Source organism: Capricornis sumatraensis, chromosome 23 (assembly GCF_032405125.1).
Source record: "Capricornis sumatraensis isolate serow.1 chromosome 23, serow.2, whole genome shotgun sequence".
In the NCBI taxonomy this organism is placed as follows: Eukaryota; Metazoa; Chordata; class Mammalia; order Artiodactyla; family Bovidae; genus Capricornis; species Capricornis sumatraensis.
The window spans coordinates 26,113,762-26,140,437 of NC_091091.1; the positions used below are offsets into that span (position 1 = coordinate 26,113,762).

Sequence of the window (26,676 nt, forward strand, 5' to 3'; positions counted from 1 at the left end):
CCAGAACAAGAGTAGGTGCCTTGGGAGTTTTCTGCATAGAAGTTGAAAAGATGAGTGTTATAGAAGGACATTAGGGGACCTCTTGACCCACATGTGAAGCACAAATGCCAAGTGTAGGGACAGAGAAAAAGAAGGCTTAAGTTACCAGCAGAGATGTGAAGAGGAGGGGCAAGGAGAGAAGTATACTTAGAGAAGAGGGAGGTGGAAAGTATGGTGTTTGAAAAATCGAGGAAGCCCTCTGCCTGGAGGAGAAGATTACCATCTGTTCATACAGGAAGTCAGAAGTTTAGAAGAGAGATCCTTTAGACTTTGAATACATAAGGAACACTTTTAAGAGGAGGTGGCCTTTAAGCAGAGCTTGTGTTGGTTTTAGAGCAGGCAGAGACCATAGGAGGATATTTCTAATGAAAAACATGGAAAAAAACAAAGTGTGTAATCAGGAGTATATGAGGGTGTGTGTATGTGTGTATGTGTGTAAGTATATGTGTTTGCTAGAGACTCTGATAAGCATTCCACAGCTATTATTATCAGCACGTGTGTGTACACACAAACACAACTACCTATGTAGAGCAGGCACCTGTAGAAAGGAAAGAGACCAGTTTGGCTAGGACAGAGAGGGAAGAAGGAAGAAATTTGGAAAGGTATACGATGGAATGGCATAGGATGAAATGCTAGTTCTAGGAATGTGGTCCCTATTCTATGACCTGCGATTTCTGAGTAGGTATGTTCAGTTCAGTTCAGTTCAGTCGCTCAGCCATGTCTGACTCTTTGCGACCCCATGAATCATAGCACGCCAGGCCTCCCTATCCATCACCAACTCCCGGAGTTCACTCAAATTCACGTCCATCGAGTCAGTGATGCCATCCAACCATCTCATCCTCGGTCGTCCCCTTCTCCTCCTGCCCCCAATCCCTCCCAGCATCAGAGTCTTTTCCAATGAGTCGACTCTTCGCATGAGGTGGCCAAAGTACTGGAGTTTCAGCTTTAGCATCATTCCTTCCAAAGAACACCCAGGACTGATCTCCTTCAGAATGGACTGATTGGATCTCCTTGCAGTCCATGGGACTCTATGTAGTGTCATTGAAAGAATGCTCTAAGACAACAGTCTGGGAACAGGTAGGGGATAGCTTTCATGAAGACGTAGGTGTAAACTCGTGAGGCAGAAGGTTCTGAGAGCCTGGAATGGAGGCTTCAGCAGTAAAAGCAGTAAAAGCTCTGGCTTCACATGAATGTCAGCTTGATTCCCAACTCAGTCTTAACCTTGAGCATGGTCCTAGAGCCACAGTTTTCCTCATCTGAAATGGCTGTGCCTAAGATTCTCAGGTATTCTGTGGAGGATTCAGGATGATAATAGCTGAGGGACGTTCAGCAGAGTCCCTGGAATCTGATAAGCATGCCGTCAGTGGTAGCCGTCAATGGTGGCCGATATTGGTTATCAAGGCATAGGAGTGGAATATAGAAGTTGGTGGATGTGAGAGATTTTTTTAAAATATAAATTTATTTATTTTAATTGGAGGTTAGTTACGATAACCCTGTATGTGAGACAGCAAAACAGAGATTTTGTAGAAGTGTAAGGAAAGGATGGAGTGCTAGGCTAGAGTTTACGAGCGAGGACAGGCTGAGGGCTAAGTCTCTGCTAATGCAAAGGTTTCTAGCCTAATATTAACAGAAAGAGGAAAATTAGGAAGAAACTGACAGAGTCAGTTTTGGCCTTGTTCTCTTTCTTGAGGCAGATAACGGATGAGAGAGCTGGTGGTTCCAAGAACTCAAGGCGCTAGTGCTGGGGTCACTGAGGAAGATAAAGGAAGGAAGTCCTGGGGCAGGTTGATGACAGCATAATATTATCTTAGTTGAGTTCGATCAAGTGTTTCCTCAAAAGTCAGTCTGCAGTGACATGCCTGCTAATCTGACTCCCCAAGAACTGTTCTTTTGTTTACATATTTCCAGTGGTTTCCTAATAATGAATTCTTGTCGTTTTCCTCTTGGAAGAATTGTGGTCAACCAGTCTCTTCTTCAAATTTCTTTCAGCTTTCACAACTGTATATAAAGCTGGTGCATTTGGAGGTTGAAAAAAGCACCCAGTTACTGTGCAGGGGAGAATCCGGTGACCCAGAGTTGCTCTCCAGTAAAGAGGAAAACATCCTTACAGAGCCTGCTCCTCTAATTACACTTAGTGTGGTATTGTTTCCACCTAAATTATAGCAATTATACACCAAGATCCCCTTTGAAATCATTTAATTAATGAGTAGCTAACCCTCTGTGTGGATGGAATTGTAATGAAGTCTTTTACTTTTATAAACTACCTCCCTCCCTCAAATTAATCACTTCCCTTCCCACAAGGCCTGCTCAGGTTTGGATAGTGGATTAGACAAGGTGTGTTATTTAGGGTCCCAGCAAATCACAGATGTTTGTGGAAATCCTAGCACAGTCCATGATAACAAGAGGTAGAGATACTGCTGCTATTTTCCCTGAGATTGTTTTTGTTTAAACCCCAAAGGACATACAACTCAACCATGTTCCTCAGCCCAGAAATAAGGCCAGATAAAGCTATCATCCCAGTTTTGGAAGAAGTAGACAATTTTGACAGATTAATTCTACCCATCAATCAACCTAGAACTATTTATTGAGCATCTGTTATATGAAAGAAGTGCCAGTGGAGACAAAGATTAATGGCTCTAATTGTTAAATCCTTTGTGTATGGGGTCACCAGGAGACAGTTTGTTCACCTGAAAGTAGACATAAGGATTAAAAGAAAATAAACTATTGGAAATTGTTTTTAACGAGCCATGTTTCATCTAGACAATCTTTGCATCCCACCCTTTCAGTATATGTGTCACTGAATAAAAATGTTGTGTAAGGAAGCTGAAAGCTTGAGAGATGAAGTGATTTGCTCAAAGTCACCTCACTCATTTAGTAGTAGACAAGGACTAGGAAAAGACACATCTTCTGTTTCCTTACCTGGTATCGCCATGCCCAGACTACCTGTATGTTAAAAGGTAAACAACCACACAAGAGCGGAGGAGGACACTTTGTGACCAGAGTCACAGCAGCACAGACATAGCAACAGAGGAGGTTAAAAAAGGACAGAGACGCTCTCAGGTTTGTAAAGCCCAAGAGGAAGGTGAGTCTTGAGTGGAGCCATGGGGGGGGAAAAAAAAAAAAACAGGTGACAAAGTAAAAAAGAAAAAGAAAAACACAAGTAATAAATTTTAATTGATTTTTCCTGAAAATCCATATTGTGAGAAATGGCTCCAAGAATTCATTTATTTTGTTCTGTGGTTGGGAGCAACTTCTTCAGAGGAACTAAAGAGTAGCCTACCCTTTCCAGACAGTCATCTGTATTTTTGTATGAGTTATCTACTTTCTCCAAGGCCGTGTAGAAGATGTCTTACACACACACACACACACACACACACACACACACACACGCAAGACAAAGAAAGCCCCTGCATTAGAGGTTAGTATTTACCCTGGAAAGGGAATTTTGAGCCAGCCTTATTGAAACCTCTTGATGAGCAGGGCCTTGAGTATGACTCTGTGGGGGTCCCAACAATGAGAATGATGGAGATAGGAATGAACACTTATTATCAACTGGGATTTTCAAGATATTTCCATACATTATCTCAGGGTTTTGATTATGTTGATGAAAATATGCTTTGAATTAAGGGGGACTAGGAATACATTTCTGAAAAAAAGAGGTCAGAATAGTTTATCTTGATAATGGCAAGAAAGTATGGTTGTGGATGACCGTGGTTTGACTGTGCTAGGAATTGGCTATTTTTTTGGTCAGACTTGAAAATGAAGCCACACTCTAGAATTGCCTTGATCCACTAGTACTCAGGAGTCAGCCATTCTTTGTCAAGCAACTACAATTGAAAGGCTTTATGTGGTCCAAAGAAATACAAGAACCTTCCCAGCTTTATGGAGCTTTCTAACTCATTGATACAAATTCGACCGAAAATATAAGAAAATTAAATACAATTAAATTAAAGTTTTTGTTTCCCAAAAAGTTACCACAAGTGGGATGAGTATGCTATTCCTAGTTTATTGGTCATAAGCTCAGGGGAATGTTTCCCTAAGTAGATGAGGAGTTTTTATCTGAAAAATTTTGTTCTTGTACTATTATTTAAAAGCAGTCTAGACTTTGTTTTTCTCCAATCCAGGACCAAGTAGATCTAATTAGTGTTTATCACCCCAAAGTGAGGGGCTTGTTTTCTAATCCCTTGGACTGCAAGGAGATCCAACCAGTCCATTCTGAAGGAGATCAGCCCTGGGATTTCTTTGGAAGGAATGATGCTAAAGTTGAAACTCCAGTACTTTGGCCACCTCATGCGAAGAGTTGACTCAGAAAAGACTCTGGTGCTGGGAGGGATTGAGGGCAGGAGAAGGGGACGACAGAGGATGAGATGGCTGGATGGCATCACTGACTCGATGGACGTGAATTTGAGTGAACTCCGGGAGTTGGTGATGGACAGGGAGGCCTGGCGTGCTGCGATTCATGGGGTTGCAGAGTCGGACACGACTGAGTGACTGAAGTGAACTGAACTGAACTGACTTTTCTACTAGGTTCTCACTTCTACAGATCCCATTGTGAATATTAACATATGTTCTAAGGTTAGATATGAAAAGGGTTGAGAAATGCTTGAAATTCAGTAAGTCTTTATTTTATCTCCTACTTAGTTTGCTGTGCTTCTGTCATTTCATCTTCCATGACTCTAATCAGAAGATCAGTGAGTGAATTCAGTATTGAACAGAGCTAGGGAAGCCACATCTCTGCACAAGAGAGACCCTATATCGGAGTCACTCATGCCCCACAGGAAGGAGTCCACCATGAACTGATAATGGATAGAGAGATGGGAAGTACATCAGTGTCTGAAAGTTGCCAAGAGATTTTACCCTACTAATCTTAGTTGGGGTCCAGTGAGAAAATGCACAAAGCTAGTAATGCTAGCATTAAATGTTTAAAATTTTTCATCTGGCACATGGGAGAAGCAGAATAGCCGTCTTTCAAATGGAAATATTAGTGAGTCAATTTAGAGGTTGGGGAAAGACCTAGGAAACATGGGACAGGAAATCTGTCATAGAAATCAAAGAAATGTAGGTGAAAGGACATGACCTGCCAAGATTGCAGAAGAAAGAATCTGAATTAGTCCCCAAGTCCCAACTGGGCACCTACTGTGTTCAGTTCTGAAATGAGCACCCTGGGATCAGAAACAGATATCCCAAAGTGTTGGGAAGACCAACAGCATGGACCTGCTTAGAGCCTCAGTGTCAGTTCAGCTATGTACTTGGATGTTGCCTGCACCCTCCTCAGCATCAGCCCTGGGAAATGATGAAGTCTGAGGGTGAGATTCTCTGGTTACCAACTCTTGAGCTATTCCTTTGCTGTGTGGGCAACTTTGTCTATTAGAACAATCTCTCCTATTTTGTAAACTTCTGGACTTTTATTTTCTGTTATTTTTTAATACTGAAGACATCTCCCCAGAGCACCTGTTTATTGGTCTTCACTCCCCTGACCCTTCCTAAGTCATCTCCAGGTTAACCAGCCATAGTGTTTACACCACTTGGATTGGTAGCTGAAAATTGGCCTCAAATTGTAGCACCTTTTGTACTATTTCTTTTTTTATTATTTAATTTATTATTTTGTTATTTCTTCCATTTATGCTTCCTGTAACAAATTACTACACACTGGGTGGCATTTAAGAATAAACCTTAGTTTAGATGAAACTGGAAAAGAAATAGAATTCATTCTAGGCTTGTTCCATCTTTTGGTGGCTCCAGGTGTTTCTTAGCTTCTGCCTGTGTAACTCCAGGCTTCACCTCTGTCTTCACGTAGGCTTCACATCTCTGCATGTCCCTCTCCTTTGTATCTCTTGTCATTGGACTTAGGGCCAGGATGATTTTATCTTGAGATTCTTAACCCACATCTGCAAAGACTTTTTTTGCAGTTAACCTGTCACATTCACAGGTTACAGGGAATAGAATGTGGTCATATCTCTCTGGGGATCCACTGTTTAATCTAGTACATCATCTTAAACCTCTTTTTTTTCAATGGTCCTTAAAGTTTGGGAACTGTGAACCCTTTTGAAAATCTGATAAAAGACATGTAACTTCTCCATAGACAAATAAGCACATCCCAATAAATGCATATTTGTATTTAAAATTTCAAGAGATAAAAACTCCACCACCACCACCACCACCACCAAAGCCCCCAAGTATTCTGGAGATACTCAGTCTATTCTCTGCATGAAAGCTGACACCCAACACTAAGTAAAATTTTCCTTTGTGATTTAGTTAATGTAAAACAGACCAGGACATTGCCTCTTTGTTCTAGGCAATATACAAAATTCTTCATTCATTGATGCATTCTAAGATTATCTTAAGTATTTTTGGTCTCTGAAGTGTTTACTTATGTTAATCGCATTGTGTATGAAAATTCTTAAGCTACCATCCTCATTGTCATCATCATCATCATAGTTTATCCTGAGCTGCAACAAGTTGCATTTCTTTTATCCAATACTTATGTAGTTGCCAGGGAAGGACCTGACAGTTTCTACCCTGTTACATCACATGTTATTAAATTCAGCCTGTCTCTTTAGTCTGTCAAGAGCTTTTTGGTTCCTTATTGTGCCATCAAGCATATTGACTGTTTCTTCCAGTTTTGTGTCATCAGAAAATGCAATTTCCAATGATGACCATTATTTCCATGTCGTAAAGTCATTAATAAAAATGATGAACAAGAAAGAGCAGACAGCTGCAGATAGCAGCTGACTACATACCCCCTCCCTCCTGGCTGATTTTAATGCCTTAATTGGATACTGTTCAGCCACATAATTTTACCAGCACCTGGCTTATATTTTTCACCTTTTCTTCAAGACTGCAGCAGCAGACTCTGTATATGCCTTATTGATATCCAGGTAAATCATATGCCTCATATTTCCTTCTTCTGTCTGTCTAGTTATCTTACCATAGAAAGAAATGTGATTAATCTGACATAATGTATTTTGTGATCCATACAATAACTGTGAACTATTCAGAATAGGCAGAAGGGTTTATTTTTTGTTTAGCATCACTAATATCCTGTTACTCAGGGTACTCCAATCAGGGAAGATTTTCTAGAGGAGGTGGCATTCAAATGTGGGAGGATTTAGATAGGTTGGATAAAGAGGGAAGAAGACATTCGTCAAAGTTTCTTCTACTGTTTGTTTTTTGATGAGCTCTTACCCTTATTCTCCTCTCTTAAAACACATAGAAACTTTTTATAAGGGATAAGTGTTTTGTTAAAGATTGAAATTTAATTGACTCATGACCTTTCCATGAACTGTATCCGATCTACTAGTAAATGGTAGAAATACCTTAATATAGACTTGGCATGGATATATTTGCTACTAAATGTAGCAAGAATGTGATAGAACAGAAGGAATGGCAGAGCAGGTACCCCACATAGTACTGGCCACACAATCTAGGATATTCTAACCCCTCAGCTCCTACTAGTCATGAGTGAGGTAAGGTTCATGCAAAGACCATACAGTTTTACTAAAGGAGAAAACCAGTCTTTCCCTCGAAGTCTGTTTAGTATTTTTTTTTTTTTTAGACAAAGATCTAAAAAGCTTTATTTAATGTGTAAATGATTATTGTTGTTGTTGTTAAGTCTTACCCAGTGATGTCTGATACTTTGTGACCCCATGGACTACAGCACACCAGGCTTCCTGGTCCTTCACAATCTCCGAGAGTTGGCTTAACCTTATGTCCATTGAGTTGATGATGCCATCCAATCATCTCCTCCTCTGTCGCCCCCCTTCTCCTTCTGCCCTCAGTCTTTCCTAGCATCAGGGTCTTTTCCAGTGAGTAGGCATTTTGTGTCAGGTGATTCAGGGTTGATTTCCTTTAGCATCTACTGGTTTGATCTCCTTGCTATCCAAGGGACTCTCTATAAAGAGTCTTTTCCAGACCACAGTTTGAAAGCATCAATTCTTTGGCACTCAGCCTTCTCTATGGTCCAGTTCTTACATCCATACATGACTACTGGAAAAACCATAGCTTTGACTATACGGACCTTTGTTGGCACAGTAATATCTCTGCTTTTTAATACACAGTCTAGGTTTGTCATAGCTTTTAAACATTAAAAGTCATTTCCTACAGTGTTTTTTAAGTTATATAATCTACAAAACAACTCTTACTGCATTTCACAGGTTTAATCCACTCCACCCCTCCTAACGCCTCCTCATCTTTCAGATAGCAGAAGGAAATGTCGCTTGAGGGGAGTTAGTATTTTCAGTTCAGTTCAGTTCAGTCGCTCAGTCATGTCCAACTCTTTGTGACCCCATGAATCGCAGCACCCCAGGCCTCCATGTCCATCACCAACTCCCAGAGTTATTTTAGGTGTCACCATAAGAATATTTGAACTTGGGAAAAGGAGAATTCAGAGCTAGGATTCTGATTAAGTCTTACTGGGATGGAAGCCATCCAGTTCCTTGAAAGACTTCAGTGGGTTTTGGTTCTGGGCATGACTGGTCTCCCCTTTACCTCACTGTGATAGGTGCCTTGCATTGTAATTATAAGACATGCCACTGAGTGGAGTATGGGTGATCAGTCTTTTTTTCTATTTTTCTAGAAATGATTGATCATTCATATTTATAGGGCTATCAACTGCTGGACTTTGAAAAGGTCAGTATTGATTATCTAAGTCATGCAGACAGTGTGCTTCTTTGATTTACATAAATATGAGTTCCTTTTATGAGATGACTGATTTTTCAGGGAAGAGGGAGAGAAGGTGATATTCATATGAGTTAAGTGATGAGAATTTCAACTAAAACATGCTTAGATTCAGTCAGAATTTTTGAGTTGGCAGGATCATACTTTAGATTAGCTAATCCAACCCCCACCCCTAAAAGAAAAACACACACATAAAGTTTACTTTACAGATGAGGAAACTGAAGCCCTGCCTTTGGACATCAGTGGATATAATAGTAGTGCTTGCATTAAGAAGAAGGCTGGCTATATGTTAAATTAATACTTGTGTAGAAGATTGTAGACAACTGGGAAAGTTTTTCCTTCTTATACCTTGTTTTACTTCATATTCTTCCTATAAAGCACATATATTAATTTTGCAAATATATACATTTGAAAGCAATTATATATATATATATATATATATATATGATTTTAAATCCATAGTGAATACTGTGTCAGTTGGCTGGAGTTGTGTGGGCAGTGGACTTTACCGTTGATGGACTGCCAACAGTTGGCTTTAGAAGAATCATTAAAATCCAGGCTGTAATTCAGTCCTCTCTCTCTCTCTCTCTAGTCTTTGCATTTTAGTGACTGACTATGGGACTCTGCTTGTCTCTCTCCTTCCTCCCATAAACACTTAGAGTTTTTGGCCACTTCAGCCTCCGCTCGGAATGGCAGTTGGTGAAGGTGGACTACAAATCAATCTTCAGCCGACACTGTAGCGAGGAGGACTATCAGACCTGGCACCTGCTCAATCAGGTACAACGCCGGCTGGGGAACCCTGGCTCCTGGAAACAGGGGCCGCTGCAAGCCCTGTTTGGTCCCGTGGGTCTTCCTATTTGGAGGAGGGAAGTAGTGGGCCATCTGGGGAAAATGGTGAATGGTGGGGGTGGGATTGGAATTCATACACCAAGTTGAGCGGGGGCATATGATGTTTTGGAACTGCTGTGCACCCTGGAATCCTGATCTAGTCATTGAAATCACCGAGCAGCCTGGAAGAGAGGCAACAGTGATGACTTGGGGTTTTAGTGCTACCCATGGAAAATGAAGCAACCAGCACACCCTCTAATGGTTTGATCATTTTTACCTTCTAATGGAAGCAGTGGGAGCGTTTCTCAGGCCATCCTGAAGTCAGGGCCCAAGAGCACTGGGAACAGGACCCCAAAGAAAGCTGAGGGTGAGGGACGCTAGCAAGGCAGATATTCAGTGCTATTCAACACAGGCAAAATTCTTTTGTCTTCAGAACCATTGAGTCCCTATAACTTGTACCAATTTCTTCTCTTTTTGTTCTTGACTAGGAATAAGGACTCAGGCATGGTTGTTTATCATAGAGAGGGAACATATTGAGTCCACTTCAGTTTCACTCTGAAGATGATGTGAGAAAGATGCCAACAGTGGATTACTTTCCACTGGAATTTATGGCAATTCAGGCAATTGCCAAGTGGTCTGTGGGGATGACGGGAATGTTTGCATTCTCTGTGGAAGTGGAGAAGCAGACATCACTGGCCAGGTTGGGTGGACGGACAGTAATAGGCCAGTCTCCCCCAGTGTTCCTCTTGCCTGGTAGTAAAAGATCAGTCGTTTAATCTTGAATACTCCTGAATGGTTCCTGGGAGGTAGATTTCTACATAAAGTGACCAAAAGGGAATGCAAAGACTAATGCTGGCTTATTTCACTGTCTTTTGTGTTTTTCTGCCTCTCTCACTGTGGACTTTCTTCCTAAGGGGGAGCCTTGCGTCATGGGAGAAAGGAAAATATTCAAGAAACGCAAGCCAGGAGCTCAGTGTGCCCTGGGCCGAGACTCCTCAGGGACAGTGGTCTCAGAACCCTGTGTCTGTGCTGACTGGGACTTTGAATGGTGAGTCTCTTTATGTCTCATCACCAGTTCCAGCTGGACACTGACTGGTTTGGGGGATAAGCGTGAAGATGAAGTTGAGGAGGTAGGCATGACTCAGCTGGCCTGCCAGCCTGGATGCCTCAGGTCCTGGCCAGATGGGATGTCTATAGCCCCAGAAGGAGGAGGGGAAAGCTTTTCACAGGGAAGATCATTGTCCTACCAGAGTGGTGTGTCCAAGGGGACTTCTCGTCTTCAGTCTGCAGCTGTCCTGGAAAGTCCCCAAGAGGAGGGGCTGGGCATGGAGAGCTTAGAGAGCTGCCACCATGGGCAGTCACCTCCACACACGTGAGCTCAAACTGTGCTCTTTCCAATGAACTCTCTTATCACCCTTTCTTTTTCCCTCCCTCTAATGACAACCAGAGAGAATGACTTTGGATCTCACCTCTTAGCTAATGACTCACAAATTTCCAAATATTTACCTCCAGCTCCATCCTGTCTCTCCTCTTAGATGAAGACATTTGTGTCCATCTGTTTACTCAGCATCCATCTTCCCTTGAATTGGTAACAGGGATTTCAAAGTTTATGTTGCCAAGCAGAGTTCTTCCTGAATGCCCACTATTAGAAGCAGTTTTCCAACTTCTCTTGAGCCCCCCCAACCCAAACCAGATTTTCCAAATTCAGTAAAACACATAGACATCCATTCAGTCCAAATCCCAAGAGAGCTTAATTTTTCCCTTTACCCTTAGGTGCAGGCCATCCAGAAGTCCTTGCATGTCTCTATTTCCAAAACACATTCCAACACAAAGCACCGCTACCCATGTCCATGACAATCTGGATCACCCCAACAATTTATTAATTCACTCTCTGTGTCCATTGTGGTCACCTTGAAATCCATCCTTGTTGTTCAGTCAGTAAGTCATATCCAGTTCTTTGTGAATCCATGGACTGCCGCACAGCAGGCTTCCCTGTCTTTCACTATCTCCTGGAGTTTGCTCAAACTCATGTCCATTGAATCGGTGATGCCATCCAACCATCTCATCCTCTTGTCACCCCCTTCTCCTGCCCTCAATCTTTTCCAGCATCAGTCTTTTCCAATTAGTTGGCTCTTTGCATCAGGTGGCCAAAGTATTGAAACTTCAGCTTCAGCATCAGTCCTTCCAGTGAATATTCAGGATTGATTTCCTTTAGGATTGACTAGTTTGATCTCCTTGTTGTTCAGTGGACTCTCAAGAGTCTTCTCCAGCACCATCCATCCTTAGAAGAGATAAAATTATATTTTAAAAACCCAAGTCAGATCTTATCATTCCTATGCTTTAAATACTACAGTGGCTTCCCTGCTCCCTTAAAATATAATATAACCTTCTTTCTTTGCTGCACTGTAGATTATTGATGCACTAGCACTGTTCCTTAACTTCTTAACTATTCTCTCTTTGTTCATCATTTTGCAGCCATACCACTATCTCCTGCACCTTGATTAACCCAGACTCATTGCAAGCAAAAGAAACAGCAAGTACAGATATTTCTTTCAAATCTCAGTATGACTGGCACTGTTGGAGCACTCATACCTCAGCAAAAACTGCAGCTCAGAAATGCCTTCTGAGACCATCTGACCTCACCCCTACCCTAGCACTCTCAGGCATATCACCCTGTTCAGTTGTCATCTTAGTATTAATCACAAATAGAGAGATTGTGTTTTTTGATTGCTTTATAATTTGCCTGTCTTTCCCAAGTAGAATGTAAGTGCTGTGAGTGCAGGAATTTTTGACTTTCTTTATCTTTGTATACTCAGTGCCTTCCCCTGCCCCCAATGTAAGGACAAACCAGTTGTACAGTATTTCTAAATGTTGTTTCTTTTAGGAGAGGCAAAAACCTTCCCAAACGTGGGAATGAGTGATCTCATTAGTAATTGCAGAGTGATTCCATGCTAATCCCAATTGGATGAATTCTTTCTCTGTGTCATATTCAAAAGCTGAAGTTCAGTTTATATATTTTCATTATATTAATTATAGGTTAAAAGACAAAGCTAAGGGCTCAGGTAGCAGCCTATAAACATGGAAGGGGCAGGACTATGACAGAGTTGCATTAGGGTTTTGTTGTTGTTGTTGTTTGGTCCCTAAGTCGTGTCTGACTCTCTGTGATCCCATTGACAGTGGCCCACCAGACTCCTCTGTCCATGGGATTTCCCAGGCAAGAATACTGGACTGGGTTGCCATTCCCTTCTTCTGGGGATCTTCCCAACCCAGGGATCGGACCTGTGTCTCTTGCATTGTGGGTGGATTCTTTACCACTAATGGTGTCTAATAGCTAAATTAAGTCCAAATAGGCACAGAAGAGCTGCCTCTGCCCAACAGCCTCATGCCCTTCATTCTCATTTCATCCAGCTTGTTTCTTGATTTTGTTTGGGAATCTATCTTTCATTTCCTGCTTTCTACTAGGACTATACTGGTAATAGCAAGCAAAGTAGACAGTTATGACTGCTCCCAACCTGCTCTTCATCCCTGCCTTGAAAAGCTTGACTTCAGGAAGAATCAACCACATGGATTGTGCTAAGTTGAATTTAATTTGAATGGCAGGATCCTATCTGTGGTATTTTTGACCCTTTGGAAACAAAGGCTATTTTCATACTTGGGAAGAATAATTTTAATTATTAACCATAATCCAGAAGAATAGTCATAGCAGTATATACAGTGGCCCACTCAGATTTATGGTACATGACATATTGATGTCAACCTGAGTATTCAGAATGTCAGCATCAGCCTTCCTTGTGTCCTTCTGCAGACTGACTCCACCTCTTTCTGTATGTCATGCCACATTTTCTCCTGTGTCTCTGAGTTGTTAGACACTCACCCATTCTGGGGAAACCTCACAGTTGAAGAAAGAATTGTAACATAAATATTTTTCCTTCAGCAATTACTTTAATATTTACTAGTCTGAAAAAAAAAATATCCCAGCTCTGATGCTCAATTTCTGACCTTAGGAAACTTTTTAATCTCTACAACTTGGGCTATAAACTGCAAATGAATAACATGTATCTCATTGGGTCCTAGGGAGGAATAAATTAATTCATATTCATCGTTAATGTGAATAAGGAATTTATCCTAATGGTGTACATAGCTTTTGCTGTTGTGGTTATTGTTAATCTTATACCCCAGGGTTAAGTGGTCCCCAAGGTATTTTTAGCAAATAAACTAGAGCTTATATATCCATATAAGCACTATGTTTGGAGTTTTACCTTTGGGTGTTATCCATTTATTTCAGTGGTGATGGCTTTGCTTAAACTATTTCTAGATGGTTCTTTGGAAACTGCTGTCAAAATGCATCTATAAGTGAAGAAGTGGAGGAAGCGAGCCCTTGCTCTGTGGTTCTCAGCTTGCCAATGCAAGTACCACCTGGACCTAACACCCTATAATGTCAGTGTCATTACTGTGATATTTTAATGAGAAGAAAATTAGCATCTGGTATATAAATTACTTGACTGAGATCACATAACCTGGGAGAGAAAGAGATGAGGAGCAAAAGCAAATCTAGCCAAATTCCACATTCTCTTCTCTATATTATGCCATTTCTCATGGTACCATTTTACACCAGTCAGAAGGGCTGCAATCCAAAAGTCTGCAAGCAATAAATGCTGGAGAGGGTGGGGAGGAAAGGGAATCCTCTTGCACTGTTGGTGGGAATGCAAACTAGTACAGCCAGTATGGAGAACAGTGTGGAGATTCCTTAAAAAAGTGCAAATAGAACTGCATTATGACTCAGCAATCCCCCTGCTGGGCATACACACCGAGGAAACCAGAATTGAAAGAGACATGTGTACCCCAATGTTCATCGCAGCACTGTTTATGATAGCCAAGACATGGAAACGACCTAGATGTCCATCAGGAGATGAATGGATAAGAAAGCAGTGGTACATATACACAATGGAGTATTACTCAGCCATTAAAAAGAATGCATTTGAAGCAGTTCTAATGAGATGGATGAAACTGGAGCCGATTATACAGAGTGAAGAAAGCCAGAAAGAAAAACACCAATACAGTATACTAACACATATATATGGAATTTAGAAAGATGGCAATGACGACCCTGTATGCAAGACAGGAAAAGAGACACAGATGTATAGAACGGACTTTTAGACTCTGTGGGAGAGGGAGAGGGTGGGATTATTTGGGAGAATGGCATTGAAACATGTATACTATCATGTAAGAAACGAATCTCTAGTCTAGGTTCGATACAGGATACAGGATGCTTGGGGCTGGTGCACTGGGATGACTCAGAGAGATGATATGGGGGTTAGGTGGGAGGCGGGTTGGGAACTCATGTTTCCCAACTCACGATTCATGATTGGGAACTCATGTACACCTGTGGCAGATTCATGTCAATGTATGGCAAAACCAATACAGTATTGTAAAGTAAAAAAAATAAAAATAAATTAAATAAATAAATAAATAAAATTAAAACTCATCCTCAAATGATCTAGGTTAACTGCTGGTGATGACGTTTAATATAGAATGTGCCATTAACTCCAAACCAATGCCAAATCAAACAGTTTAGGCCATTGGTGCTAGAATTGTAAAGTCCACAGAGTTGCAAAAGAGTCAGACTTGACTTAGCAACTAAACAACAATAATTAGAATTATAAGAAGTATATGGCATTCAAGAAGACTTTATAGAATTCTAAGAGGAGATATATAAGATATGATACATTTGCCTTTCTATAGCCAATCATGCCTCATTTTTAATTTTTTTATTGAAGGATAATTGCTTTACAGAATTTTGTTGTTTTCTGTCAAACCTCAACATGAATCAACCATAGGTATACATATAGCCCCTCCCTTTGAACTTCCCTCCCATCCCACCCCTCTAGGTTGATAGAGTCCCTATTTGAGTTTCCTGAGCCATACAGCAAATTCCCATTGGCTATCTATTGTATATGTGGTAATATAAGTTTCCATGTTACTCTTTCCATACTTTTCACCCTCTCCTCCCCTTTCCCCGTGTCCATAAGTCTATTCTCTATGTTTGTTTCTCCATTGCGGCCCTGAAAATAAGTTCTGCAGTACCATTCTTCTAGATCTCATGTAATAAAATATTTATTTTTATCTTTTTGACTCACTTCACTCTATATAATAGGTTCTAGGTTCATCCATATCATCAGAACTGACTCAAATGCATTTCTTTTTAAGGCTGAATAATATTCCATTGTGTATATGTATCACAACTTCTTTATCCATTCATCTGTAGATGGACATCTAGGTTTCTTCCATGATCTAGCTATTATAAATAGTGCTGCAGTGAACAATGGGATCATGCCTCATATCATATAAGAAACGAATTGCCAGACTAGGTTCGATGCAGGGTGCAGAATGCTTGGGGCTGGTGCACTGGGATGACCCGGAGGGATGGTGTTGGGGGAGATGTAGGAGGAGGTTTGGGATTGGGAACACGTGTACACCCATGATGGATTCATGTTGATGTGTGGCAAAACCAATATAATATTGTAAAGTAAAAAAAAATAATAATAATAATTTTAAAAAATGTTTTAAGAGAAAAAAAAAGAAAATAGAAGAATGAGTCTGAGATAAGACAAACAAACACACAAGACTTGAGGCTGGCTTAGTTGTCATAATCTGAGAGAAAAAGCAAAAAAAAAAAAATCATGTGACCTAATAAAGTATTTAGACACTACTTTTGAATATGGCAAAGAGAGTTTGATTTCTGAAATTTCTGGGACATTTTGCTGTTATGATGACGTCTTGGATGTCATTGAGTATTTATTTTTTCTTTTTAAGTCAACTTCAGTAAGCATAAGTATTAGTCATAAATACAGTTTTTCCATCAAAAATAGTTTGTCTGTCATTAATGATTGTGCTGGAAAATCCATGTATGGCAATAGTTTCATAGTCCTGCTTCCTTCTCAAGGCTCCTTCCTACCAGGAATCGTTAGCTAAGAAATATGAAAAGCCCAACTTGGTTAGTATAAGCTGTTATGCACATTCTACCTAGCTGTTTCCCTAAATCAGATCAGGTAATGTCCATTGGACTGGTCCAGGCAACTTCTAAATCTGAGAGACAGCAGGGAGTGGAGACTTGGGAGGATAGATTAAATGCCTTGATACTGGTGAAAAAGTTAAGGAGTGCAGCCTGGATTCACAAAGCAAAGGTATTTTCTACTTGTATCCCTTCTCTACTTGAAGTATAAAGGCTTTATAGATTCTCAGATGCAGTTATTTGTAGGGAATCATTACCTGGGTTCGATCCCTGGGTTAGGAAGATCCCCTGGAGAAGGAAATGACTACCCATTCCAGTATTCTTGCCTGGGAAATGCCATGGACAGGGGAGCCTGGAAGGCTACAGTCCCTGGGATGGCAAAGGGTCAGACATGACTGAGTGACTAATGCGTTCACTTTTCATTGACTTTTGCTACTCTCTCTCTTCTATGCAGAGTGGGTGTCAGTAATAAGTATGCAGTTTACATAAATACGGATGTTTCTACTTAATAGCCTCATAAATCCCCCAGCCTCAGGTATACTGTAGAGAACCATTCTGAAGCATCCTCCATCGTGGTACTGGTGAGGGACCAGGGGCAAATCCTCCTTGAGAAGTAAGCAGACTAATGGGTAGTCAGAAAAGGGCGAGTAAGAGGTCTCCTCTCAAGTCTTATGGAGTCTCCTAGGAAGTAGTTGACCCCCGGGAGGTCCAAGTACATTTGTTCAGTGAGAAACCAGTGTGCACTAGAAATTATGCCCAGTTATTCTCTTTTATTACTCACTCATCCAACCACTCTCACAACAGTAGTTTTGCTGAGCATCTACTATGTGCCAAGATTTTTAGATGGATAATCTCACTTAATCTCTCAATCAGGAGAGTCTGTTATTTTAGGCATTTTATAGGTGAAGAGATGGAGATACAAAGAATGTTAATATATTTACTCAAAATTATAATAGTCTGACTCCAGAGTCCTAAGTCTCAGTATGTCTTAGTGTTTATCTTCCATGTCCATTATGGCTCAAGATCCACAGAGTGCGTTTATCAAGTGGTAATGTAGACGAGTGAGGGGAAGAGACTTGGATATGCCATTGTACATAAATTCAGGCATGTCTGAAATCTGCTCAACCTTATTATTCTGTGTATAGAGTCCAATCAATTGTATTTTTTCTATAGACAGCACATTGTAGAAAAATCGAAGATGTATAAACCAGAGTTATTGGATGCAAAGAAAGCATGACAGCAAATAATAAAGAGTATAATTGGGTGTTGAATCTCATGATCCAGACCTATGCTGTACAGTATAGTATCCACTAGCTACATGTGGTTATTTGCATTAAAATTAAAAACAGCAAAGTATTCATTTCTTCAGTTAGTCATGTATTGGGTGCTTAATGGGCACGTGTGGCTAGTGGTTACCATATTGGATAGCACAGACAGAAAGTTCTTTAGGACAACATTGGTCCTACCTGAAAGTATTGGGAGTATTCAGAACAAAGAGCCCACCAAGGACTGGAGTAATGATGGAAGGCTTCCTGTAGGTGGTGGTAATGGAGCTATGTAGACTTGCTGCTAAGTAAGTATGAGGAAAATGAGCAGCATATCTAAGAAAGCAGTTATATGAAGCCTGTTAATGCATAGAGGAATAAGGGCAGACAGGTAGCTTGGTGTTAGATAAGGAGAAATACTCGAGCCATGATTGCTTGGTTTTTTGAACCATTTATGAAATGGTTGGGATATAATTATCTTTCTATCTCTATGGCTGAATTTAGACTTATGCATTACAAAATGATGATTTGTTTATTATTAGTCCATTGTTTTTGTTGTGATTGCTTCTCTTTGCTGAGTGTTCATGCTGTGTCTGCTAAAAACCTCTATCTGATCCCAAATTAACCACACTCTATTGTCTCCTAAAATGAGACAGAGACATCTGTGAAATACTCATCCTAGAGCCTTAAATCCCAAATCAGAGACTGGAAGAACTGGAGAACTAAGTCTTGATGGGACTGTGTATGGTCTGAGAGTAGGATACGATGGGACTGTGCATGGTCTGAGAGTAGGATACTCCCTACCCCTGGGCCAGCAGAGACCATGACTTCTTGGCCAGCTCCAAGGGGCTCAGAATGACATTGGGCCTCAAAGCCTGCTTAAAACTCAGCATTCAAAAAACTAAGATCATGGCATCTAGTCCCATCACTTGATGGCAAACAGATGGGGGAACAATGATAACATTGACAGACTTTATTTTCTTGGGCTCCAAAATCACTGCAGATAGTGACTGCAGCCATGGAATTAAAAGACACTTGCTTCTTGGGAGAAAAGCTATGACCAACCTAGACAGCATATAAAAAGCAGAGACATTACTTTACTGACAAAGGTCCATATAGTCAAAGCTATAGTCTTTCCAGTAGTCATGTATGGATGTGAGAGTTGGACTATAAAGAAAGCTGAGTGCTGAAGAACTGATGCTTCTGAACTGTGGTGTTGGAGAAGATTCTTGAGAGTCCCTTGGACAGAAAGGATATCCAACCAGTCCATCCTAAAGGAAATCAGTCCTGAATATTCATTGGAAGGACTGATGCTGAAGCTGAAACTCCAATATGTTGGCCACCTGATGTGGAGAACTGACTCGTTGGAAAAGACCCTGATGCTGGGAAAGATTGAAGGCAGGAGGAGAAGGGGGTGACAGAGGATGAGATGGTTGGATGGCATCACTGACTCGATGGACATGAATCTGAGCAAGCTCTGGGAGTTGATGATGGACAGGGAAGCCTCGCATGCTGTGGTCCAGGGGGTCACAAAGAGTCGGACATGACTGAGCAACTGAACTGAACTGATAATTAAATGCCTAGTTCATGGGCTTATACTAATGCCAGGCCAGGGGTCAGGAGTCTCAGTTATCACCTTTGATTGACATCCCAACAGCTGTGTACAATCTTTAGCAAGTCATTTTTTTCTCTTTTTCTTCTCCTTTCCATTCTGTGAACTGAGGGGATTGGGTCTAAGTAATACTAGTGTCCCTTCCTTTTCTGACATGCAGAAACTTTTTGGTTTCTGAGCCTTTCCTTATCTATCCCCTCTCTGGATTGTTTGAGGCTTCTCTATGGGTGGGATTTTGAGGACACACACACCCCTGGAAATGGACAATTTTCCCCTAAACTTTTAGAAATTCTCACCCCATTTATAGTCAAAGAAGACACAGAGGTGACTTACTTCTTAAAGAAAACTACCTGTGTGTTTGCAGAAGCTGTGGCAGCTTCCTTTCCTGAGGCGAATCGAACTTTCTGGCACATTCTCTCCAAATGTCACAATTCAAGAGAAAAACACCTTTCCCCAGGAAGCTGGAGCAGCAGCTGGCCCTGCTTATTTGCTGAAATCATAAAAACTTCAGAGCTGGGAGGGGACTTGGATAGGATGAGAGATTTTATTCAATAGTATACATTTAGCAGAAGGTAATGAAAGCCACAGCTTGGGGGCAGCTAGTGATGTTTCCATTAATGTTATTAAATATTAATGTGGTGCTTTTTCTCTTTGGGGCAAAGCAGCGTGGCTGATGCACCTTCTTAATTACTGAAGCACTAACAGGTAGCAGAGCTGAACATTACTGCTAAAGATGGTTACACTGAGCAAGGAGCATATGACATTTCCCTCCCTCATAAAGCTGCTTAGGAGAGCACCCTTCCTTCGAAAATTACAAATATTTCTGGGATTAACAGCACAGTCGATAGATTTACCATATAAAGCTGTCAGGGGATTTTCTAGTAGAGCAGGCCCATCACAGCCCAAATCCTTCTACAGGTAAATAATACTTTGAAATCAGATATTCAGTACTGTGCTGGACAGTATTTAACTACTGTCTCTCTGGGCTTCCCTGATAGCTCAGTTGGTAAAGAAGTCACCTGCAATGCAGGAGATCCTGGTTCGATTCCTGGGTCGGGAAGATCCTCTGGAGAAAGGATAGGCTACCCACTCCAGTATTCTTGGGCTTCCCTTGTGGCTCAGCTGGTAAAGAATCCACCTGCAATGCGGAAGACTTGGGTTTGATCCCTGGGTTGGGGAGATCCCCTGAAGAAGGGAATGGCTACCCACTCCAGAATTCTGGAGAATTCCATGGACTGTGTAGTCCATGGAGTCCCAAAGAGTTGAACACAACTGGGCAACTTTCAGTTTTCTTGGGAACAAAGAAGTAAATAAGCCCTTATTAGTAGTGATTGGTGATTGCTGTAAATATCCCCATGATATACGATTTCATGCTGCCAACATGAGATCACTGAATGAAGAATTAGGAAACAAAACATGTATTTCTACTATACACAGGTACACAGACATAAATGATTTCAAGAGCATATAATGATTATAGCATGACATTTTATGTGTAGTATTTATTGCATATAGTAATAATAAATGCAGCAAAATAATGGGGAATTTCTGTGTCTTAGGTATTATCTTTTGAATATAAGTAAAATTTTGTATAAATTTTAAATCATTATTTAAACTGTGTTTAACAACCTTAACTAACTCACAAAGTGCCTGGAATTTTAAGTAGGCTCTCATGGGCTGTTAGCAGCTGGCACAATACTGAGTCCATATGAACTCTCAGGGGGAAGAGCGTCAGTCATTAATTGGGAGGCATGGCAAAAGATTATCTTGACAAACATGTCCCATTCTCCTTTTCTTCCAGTTTCATTTAAACTCACCTTATTGAAGCTGGTCTTGAGCTTCACCTTTTTGTGTAGCCATCTGCAATGACGCGAGCTCATACTCACTCCACAGACATGTTTTGAGCTCCTGGGATGCTTTGTGGTATATACTGGGAAGTTAACCATAGGCTCACAGTCTCCCTGAAGACATAGACCAATGCAATGGGATAATTAGTGTGATTATTTAAAAATGCAGTGAGAGTACCATTTACCCACTAAATATTTATTTAAGACCTGAAGAGATGATTTTAAAGAAAAAAAAAATAGCGTCCTATTCTAGACCCTAATATCGCTGAACAAAACCAACAGAAGTAACTGCCTTATTTTAGCCTCAATGTTTCCCAAAATGGTAGAGCCACAAAGATTTGGTTTTAGAAAGCAAGGATGGCTTCATCAGGCATAGCTATTGAAGGATGCTTAGGAGACTGCCTAATACAGAAAAGGGTAGAGTGCTTCAAAAGCTCCGGGGAATACCGCATACAAAGACAAAGGAGGTTGAAAGATTGGTCTGAGTTTGGTTTGGAGGGAGGTGGTGCGAAGTAGGGTGGGATCAAACCCAGCAGATATTTATATAATCTCATCAGTTAACTGGTACTTCTAAACTGTACTGCTTCAGACTGTATTACACTGTACTCTGCTTCAGACTGTATTCCTCTGTTCTTTTGTTGGATTGGAGGCATGGTGTCTTCCTCCCTCCAAAAGACTGAAAACCCCTTGAGAATAGGAATGATGGCCCTTCTTTCACAGGACAGGGCACATACTGAGTAATGAATAAATGCAGAATTAAACTTTTCTTCCTCTCTCCCTTTCATTCCTACCCCAGTTGCCCACACAGACAATCTGCCTCTGTTTTCATTGATCTTTAATTAAATCGTGTCTCAAAGAATATGGGAGTAGAAAAAGAAAGGGGGAGTGTGTCAGGAAAGGGTTACTTTCCTGTTGTTGCTTGTTTCATTAACATTCAGTGGATCAATATTCAGAGGTCCAGATTGTCTGCCTTGCCTGTGGGTTTCAGGAAACCCTCGGATGCTTGACTTAGAAAGGCATGACTTCTGCCGAGTGAGGCCACCTTCAGTATCCTGGGGTTGGCTGTAGGAGCAATAATGCCTACTTTCTTACTCTCTTTGTACCTTGGCATTTACAATTCTGGGAGTTTTATAAAACCTCAAGGAGTAAGGCAACACCATTTACATTTCCAATGGGAGCCCTCCTCTCACACCACACTCTGGCCTTTGACTCCCTCATTTTGGAGTGCTGAGGGAAGAAGAAGGGATCATACCTGACGTTTCTCCATTTTATTATGGCTCGGCTTTTACAAAAACATGGAGAAGAGTTGCAGTCTAACTTTGGTGGGTTTTTTATTTGTTTGTTTCCTAAAGGACACAGAGGGCTTGTGTTATAAATAGTTGGGGAAAGTTTGAATGTGAATGCAAATGTGTATATGTGTTTGAGAGAGAATTTCCAGAAAAAATGAAGATAAAATCAGTGAAATCCATTTTGGAATAAAGTGTGGAACCATATCACATAAATAGATCTTTACTTTTAAAATCATCTTCTTGATTGACATCCGTTTATTTCAGTAAATCCACTGTGACCCAAAATATGCTTTTAAGCTTATGACATCCCTCACACCCACCCAACCTAGTGTACCTTACACATTCACACCTTTTTAAACCTGGACTCTCCATTGCTAATCCACTATGTCTTCTGTACACTGGACTCCAAGTGACTGAGTCTGAAAATCTGTTTTCAAAGCATGAATTTTGCCCCTACTGGGAATATTTAAAGAATTTGTTTGGCTTTGGGGATGGTTAGAGAGATATATTGGAGAAGGCAATGGCACCCGACTCCAGTACTCTTGCCTGGAAAAATCCCATGGATGGAGGAGCCTGGTGGTCTGCAGTCCATGGGGTCGCTAAGAGTTGGACACGACTGAGTGACTTCACTTTCACTTTTCACTTTCATGCATTGGAGAAGGAAGTGGCAACCCACTCCAGTGTTCTTGCCTAGAGAACCTCAGGGACGGGGGAGCCTGGTAGGCTGTCATCTATGGGGTCGCGCAGAGTCGGACACGACTGAAGCGACTTAGCAGCAGCAGCAGAGAGATATGTTTGTGTTGGTATGTGTTTGTGGATATTTTCACATTTGTGCATCTACAGCAGTATTCAATGTTTATTTTCCGGACAGTGACTATGGCTATGAGAGACATGGAGAGAGCCAGTGTGTCCCTGCTTTCTGGTACAATCCAGCATCTCCATCAAAGGACTGCAGCCTTGGTCAAAGCTACTTTAACAGTACTGGGTAAGTAATTTACCTGAAGGAACCCCCCTCACTGTCTTCCTGTTTCACTATCCACTAAGCTGGGATCAGAGGAGCATTGCTAGTGAAGCAAGAAAGAACATAGATAGTCTGTTTACAGCAGGTGGCTTCTGAAGAAAGTCGAGGGGTTCTTTAGCTGAACCTAGGTTTTTTGAACATAGAAGAGATTTCTGATTACCCAGATTTCAATACCTTTTGCTGTTTGCCTCTGAAATATCATAGCTATTATTTTAGTTAGGTCTTCTCTTCTGGAAAGAGATGCCACCATATTTTCCAGACCCTGATGGAAATAAATTAACACAAGTGGTATGCAGATATTATGGTTCTCTTTAGTGATAGATGAGCTGAAGCTCTTGTGGACCAATGATGGAAACGAAATGAAAAGTCAAAGTCCCATCCTGGGAACTCCTGGAATAAGAAGCTCAAGGCACCCTTTCTGTAATTGTCAAATTATGTGTGTTTCTCTTTTTGTTACTTATTACTTCCTCAGATGCTTGAAAAAAAATTTCCTTGCTTTGTTGTCTTTCCCCTTTACTTTGCCACTTCTGTGACCAAGTGCAAATTTGGAAAGCAGATTGGTGGTTGAAGACAGTGTTTTTAAAATTTTTATGTGCTATGAATCACCTGGGGATCTTGTTAAAAGGCAGCTCCTAATTTAGGCGATCTGCAGTGGCATTGAGATTCTTTATTTCAACAAACTCCCACACATTGTTGTCTTTCCTGGTCCCAGCACTCATCTTTGAATAACAAGGGACTAGAATCCAGTCTCAACTCTTCCAGTGGATGGATCTTCTAATGTCTCCCACAAGTTACTCCCCATCTCAGTATTTTTACCTTACCTGGTTGTAAAATAGTGGCCAGAGTACTACCTACACATCTGATATCTAGAGAGAAGAAAAAACATGATGGAAGAGATGTATCAAGTGATCTGAGATACTCTGAGAAGTATACATTTTATTTTAGCCAAATATTTGGTTCTTGGGATCTGAGCTGAGGTTTAAGCACTGCTGACGTAATTTTATCGTAGATGACTGTCTTGGGAGTCAAGTCCCTCAAACTACAGACCCTGCAGAGTGAAATTTAAAGACACAAGGTGCTGGAGAATGAAGTGCTCTGGTTTGAGGAAGAGAGATGTGACAGGCATATATGACCAGCTAGGCCAGGTCTCAGCCAGAGCACACATGGACATAGCAAGCAGGTAACTGCATTAGGGCTTCTTGTATGATCATGTGATCAGTTCAGTTCAGTTCAGTCGCTCAGTCGTGTCCGACTCTTTGCAACCGCATGAAATGCAGCACGCCAGGCCTCCCTGTCCATCACCAACTCCCAGAGTTCACTCAGACTCACGTCCATCGAGTCAGTGATGCCATCCAGCCATCTCATCCTCTGTCGTCCCCTTCTCCTCCTGCCCCCAATCCCTCCCAGCATCAGAGTCTTTTCCAATGAGTCAACTCTTTGCATGAGGTGGCCAAAGTACTGGAGTTTCAGCTTTAGCATCATTCCTTCCAAAGAACACCCAGGACTGATCTCCTTTAGAATGGACTGGCTGGATCTCCTTGCAGTCCAAGGGACTCTCAAGAGTCTTCTCCAACACCACAGATCATGTGATATGTGGACCCAATTTTAAGCAAGTTCAGTGTGCCAAAACCACTAATAGCCAAACAAATAAATCAAGAAGATAAAAGGGAAAAACTACTTATTTTAAAAAAAAAAGATTCTCTAAAAATGCCTATACATACCTCTAGGTTATTTAAATGTTGGCTTCTATTACAAATCATCCACTAGCTGGCCATAGTTAAGAGCAAGAGTGGATGATATCAAGTGTACTTTAAGATGTGACATCCTCCAAAATGTCCATCACAGGTAAAGCTCAGTATATTCTAAATGAATAAAGGTCAGCAAGAAGCTATAGATTATAAAAATTTGATTATATAGACCAGTGCTGACTGAAAGAACTATGCTATGAGCCACATCAGTTCAGTTCAGTTCAGTCGCTCAGTCATGTCCGACTCTTTGCGACCCCATGAACCGCAGCATGCCAGGCCTCCCTGTCCATCAACAACTCCTGGAGTCCACCCAAACCCATGTCCATTGATGATGCCATCCAACCATCTCATCCTCTGTCATCCCCTTCTCCTCTTACCCTCAATCTTTCCCAGCATCAGGGTCTTTTCCAATGAGTCAGCTCTTTGCATCAGGTGGCCAAAATATTGGAGTTTCAGCTTCTTCAACATCAGTCCTTCCAATGAATATTCAGGACTGATCTTCTTTAGGATGGACTGGTTGGATCTCCTTGCAGTGCAAGGGACTCGCAAGAGTCTTCTCCAACACCACAGTTCAAAAGCATCAATTCTTCAGTGCTCACCTTTCTTTACAGTCCAGTGTTCACATCCATACATGACCACTGGAAAAACCATAGCCTTGACTAGATGGACCTTTGTTGGCAAAGTAATGTCACTGCTTTCTAATATGCTGTCTAGGTTGGTCATAACTTTCTTTCCAAGGATATATAACTTAAAATTTTCTAATTTCCACACTGAAAAATATTTTTAAGTGAAATTAATTTAATAGTATATTTTATTTAACTAAATATTCTTATCATTTCAGCGAGCACCACTAACCACATTTCAAGTGCTGAGTAGCCACAGGTGAAAAGTGATTAGCATATTAGACAGGGCAGCTCTGGACCCACTGTGAACTTAGTTGCCAATTAAAATAATATGTGTCTACAAGAGGATATCGGAGAAGGCGATGGCACCTCACTCCAGTACTCTTGCCTGGAAAATCCCATGGACAGAGGAGCCTGGTAGGCTGCAGTCCATGGGGTCGCGAAGAGTCAGACACGACTGAGCGACTTCACTTTGACTTTTCACTTTCATGTATTGGAGAAGGAAATGGCAATCCACTCCAGTGTTCTTGCTTGGAGAATCCCAAGGACGGGGGAGCCTGGTGGACTGCCGTCCATGGGGTCGTACAGAGTCGGACACGACTGAAGTGACTTAGCAGCAGCAGCAGCAGCAACAAGAGGATATATTATAAATTCACATTAGCAGTAACTGCATATAACATTTGCTTGACATCCTCTTGAGATCCCCTGATGAATAT

The 26,676-nt window shown here is 41.2% G+C and overlaps 1 protein-coding gene across 1 annotated transcript in view; it reads left to right on the forward strand.

The window, feature by feature from the left end:
- The window catches only part of SORCS3 (sortilin related VPS10 domain containing receptor 3), a 635,061-nt gene that overhangs the window by 560,305 nt on the left and 48,080 nt on the right, over nt 1-26,676 (forward strand). The window contains exons 15-17 of the mRNA XM_068961512.1: nt 9,375-9,492; nt 10,458-10,591; nt 23,440-23,553. Of these exons, the coding sequence (XP_068817613.1) occupies nt 9,375-9,492; nt 10,458-10,591; nt 23,440-23,553 (366 nt within the window). The remainder of the gene's footprint in view (nt 1-9,374; nt 9,493-10,457; nt 10,592-23,439; nt 23,554-26,676) is intronic.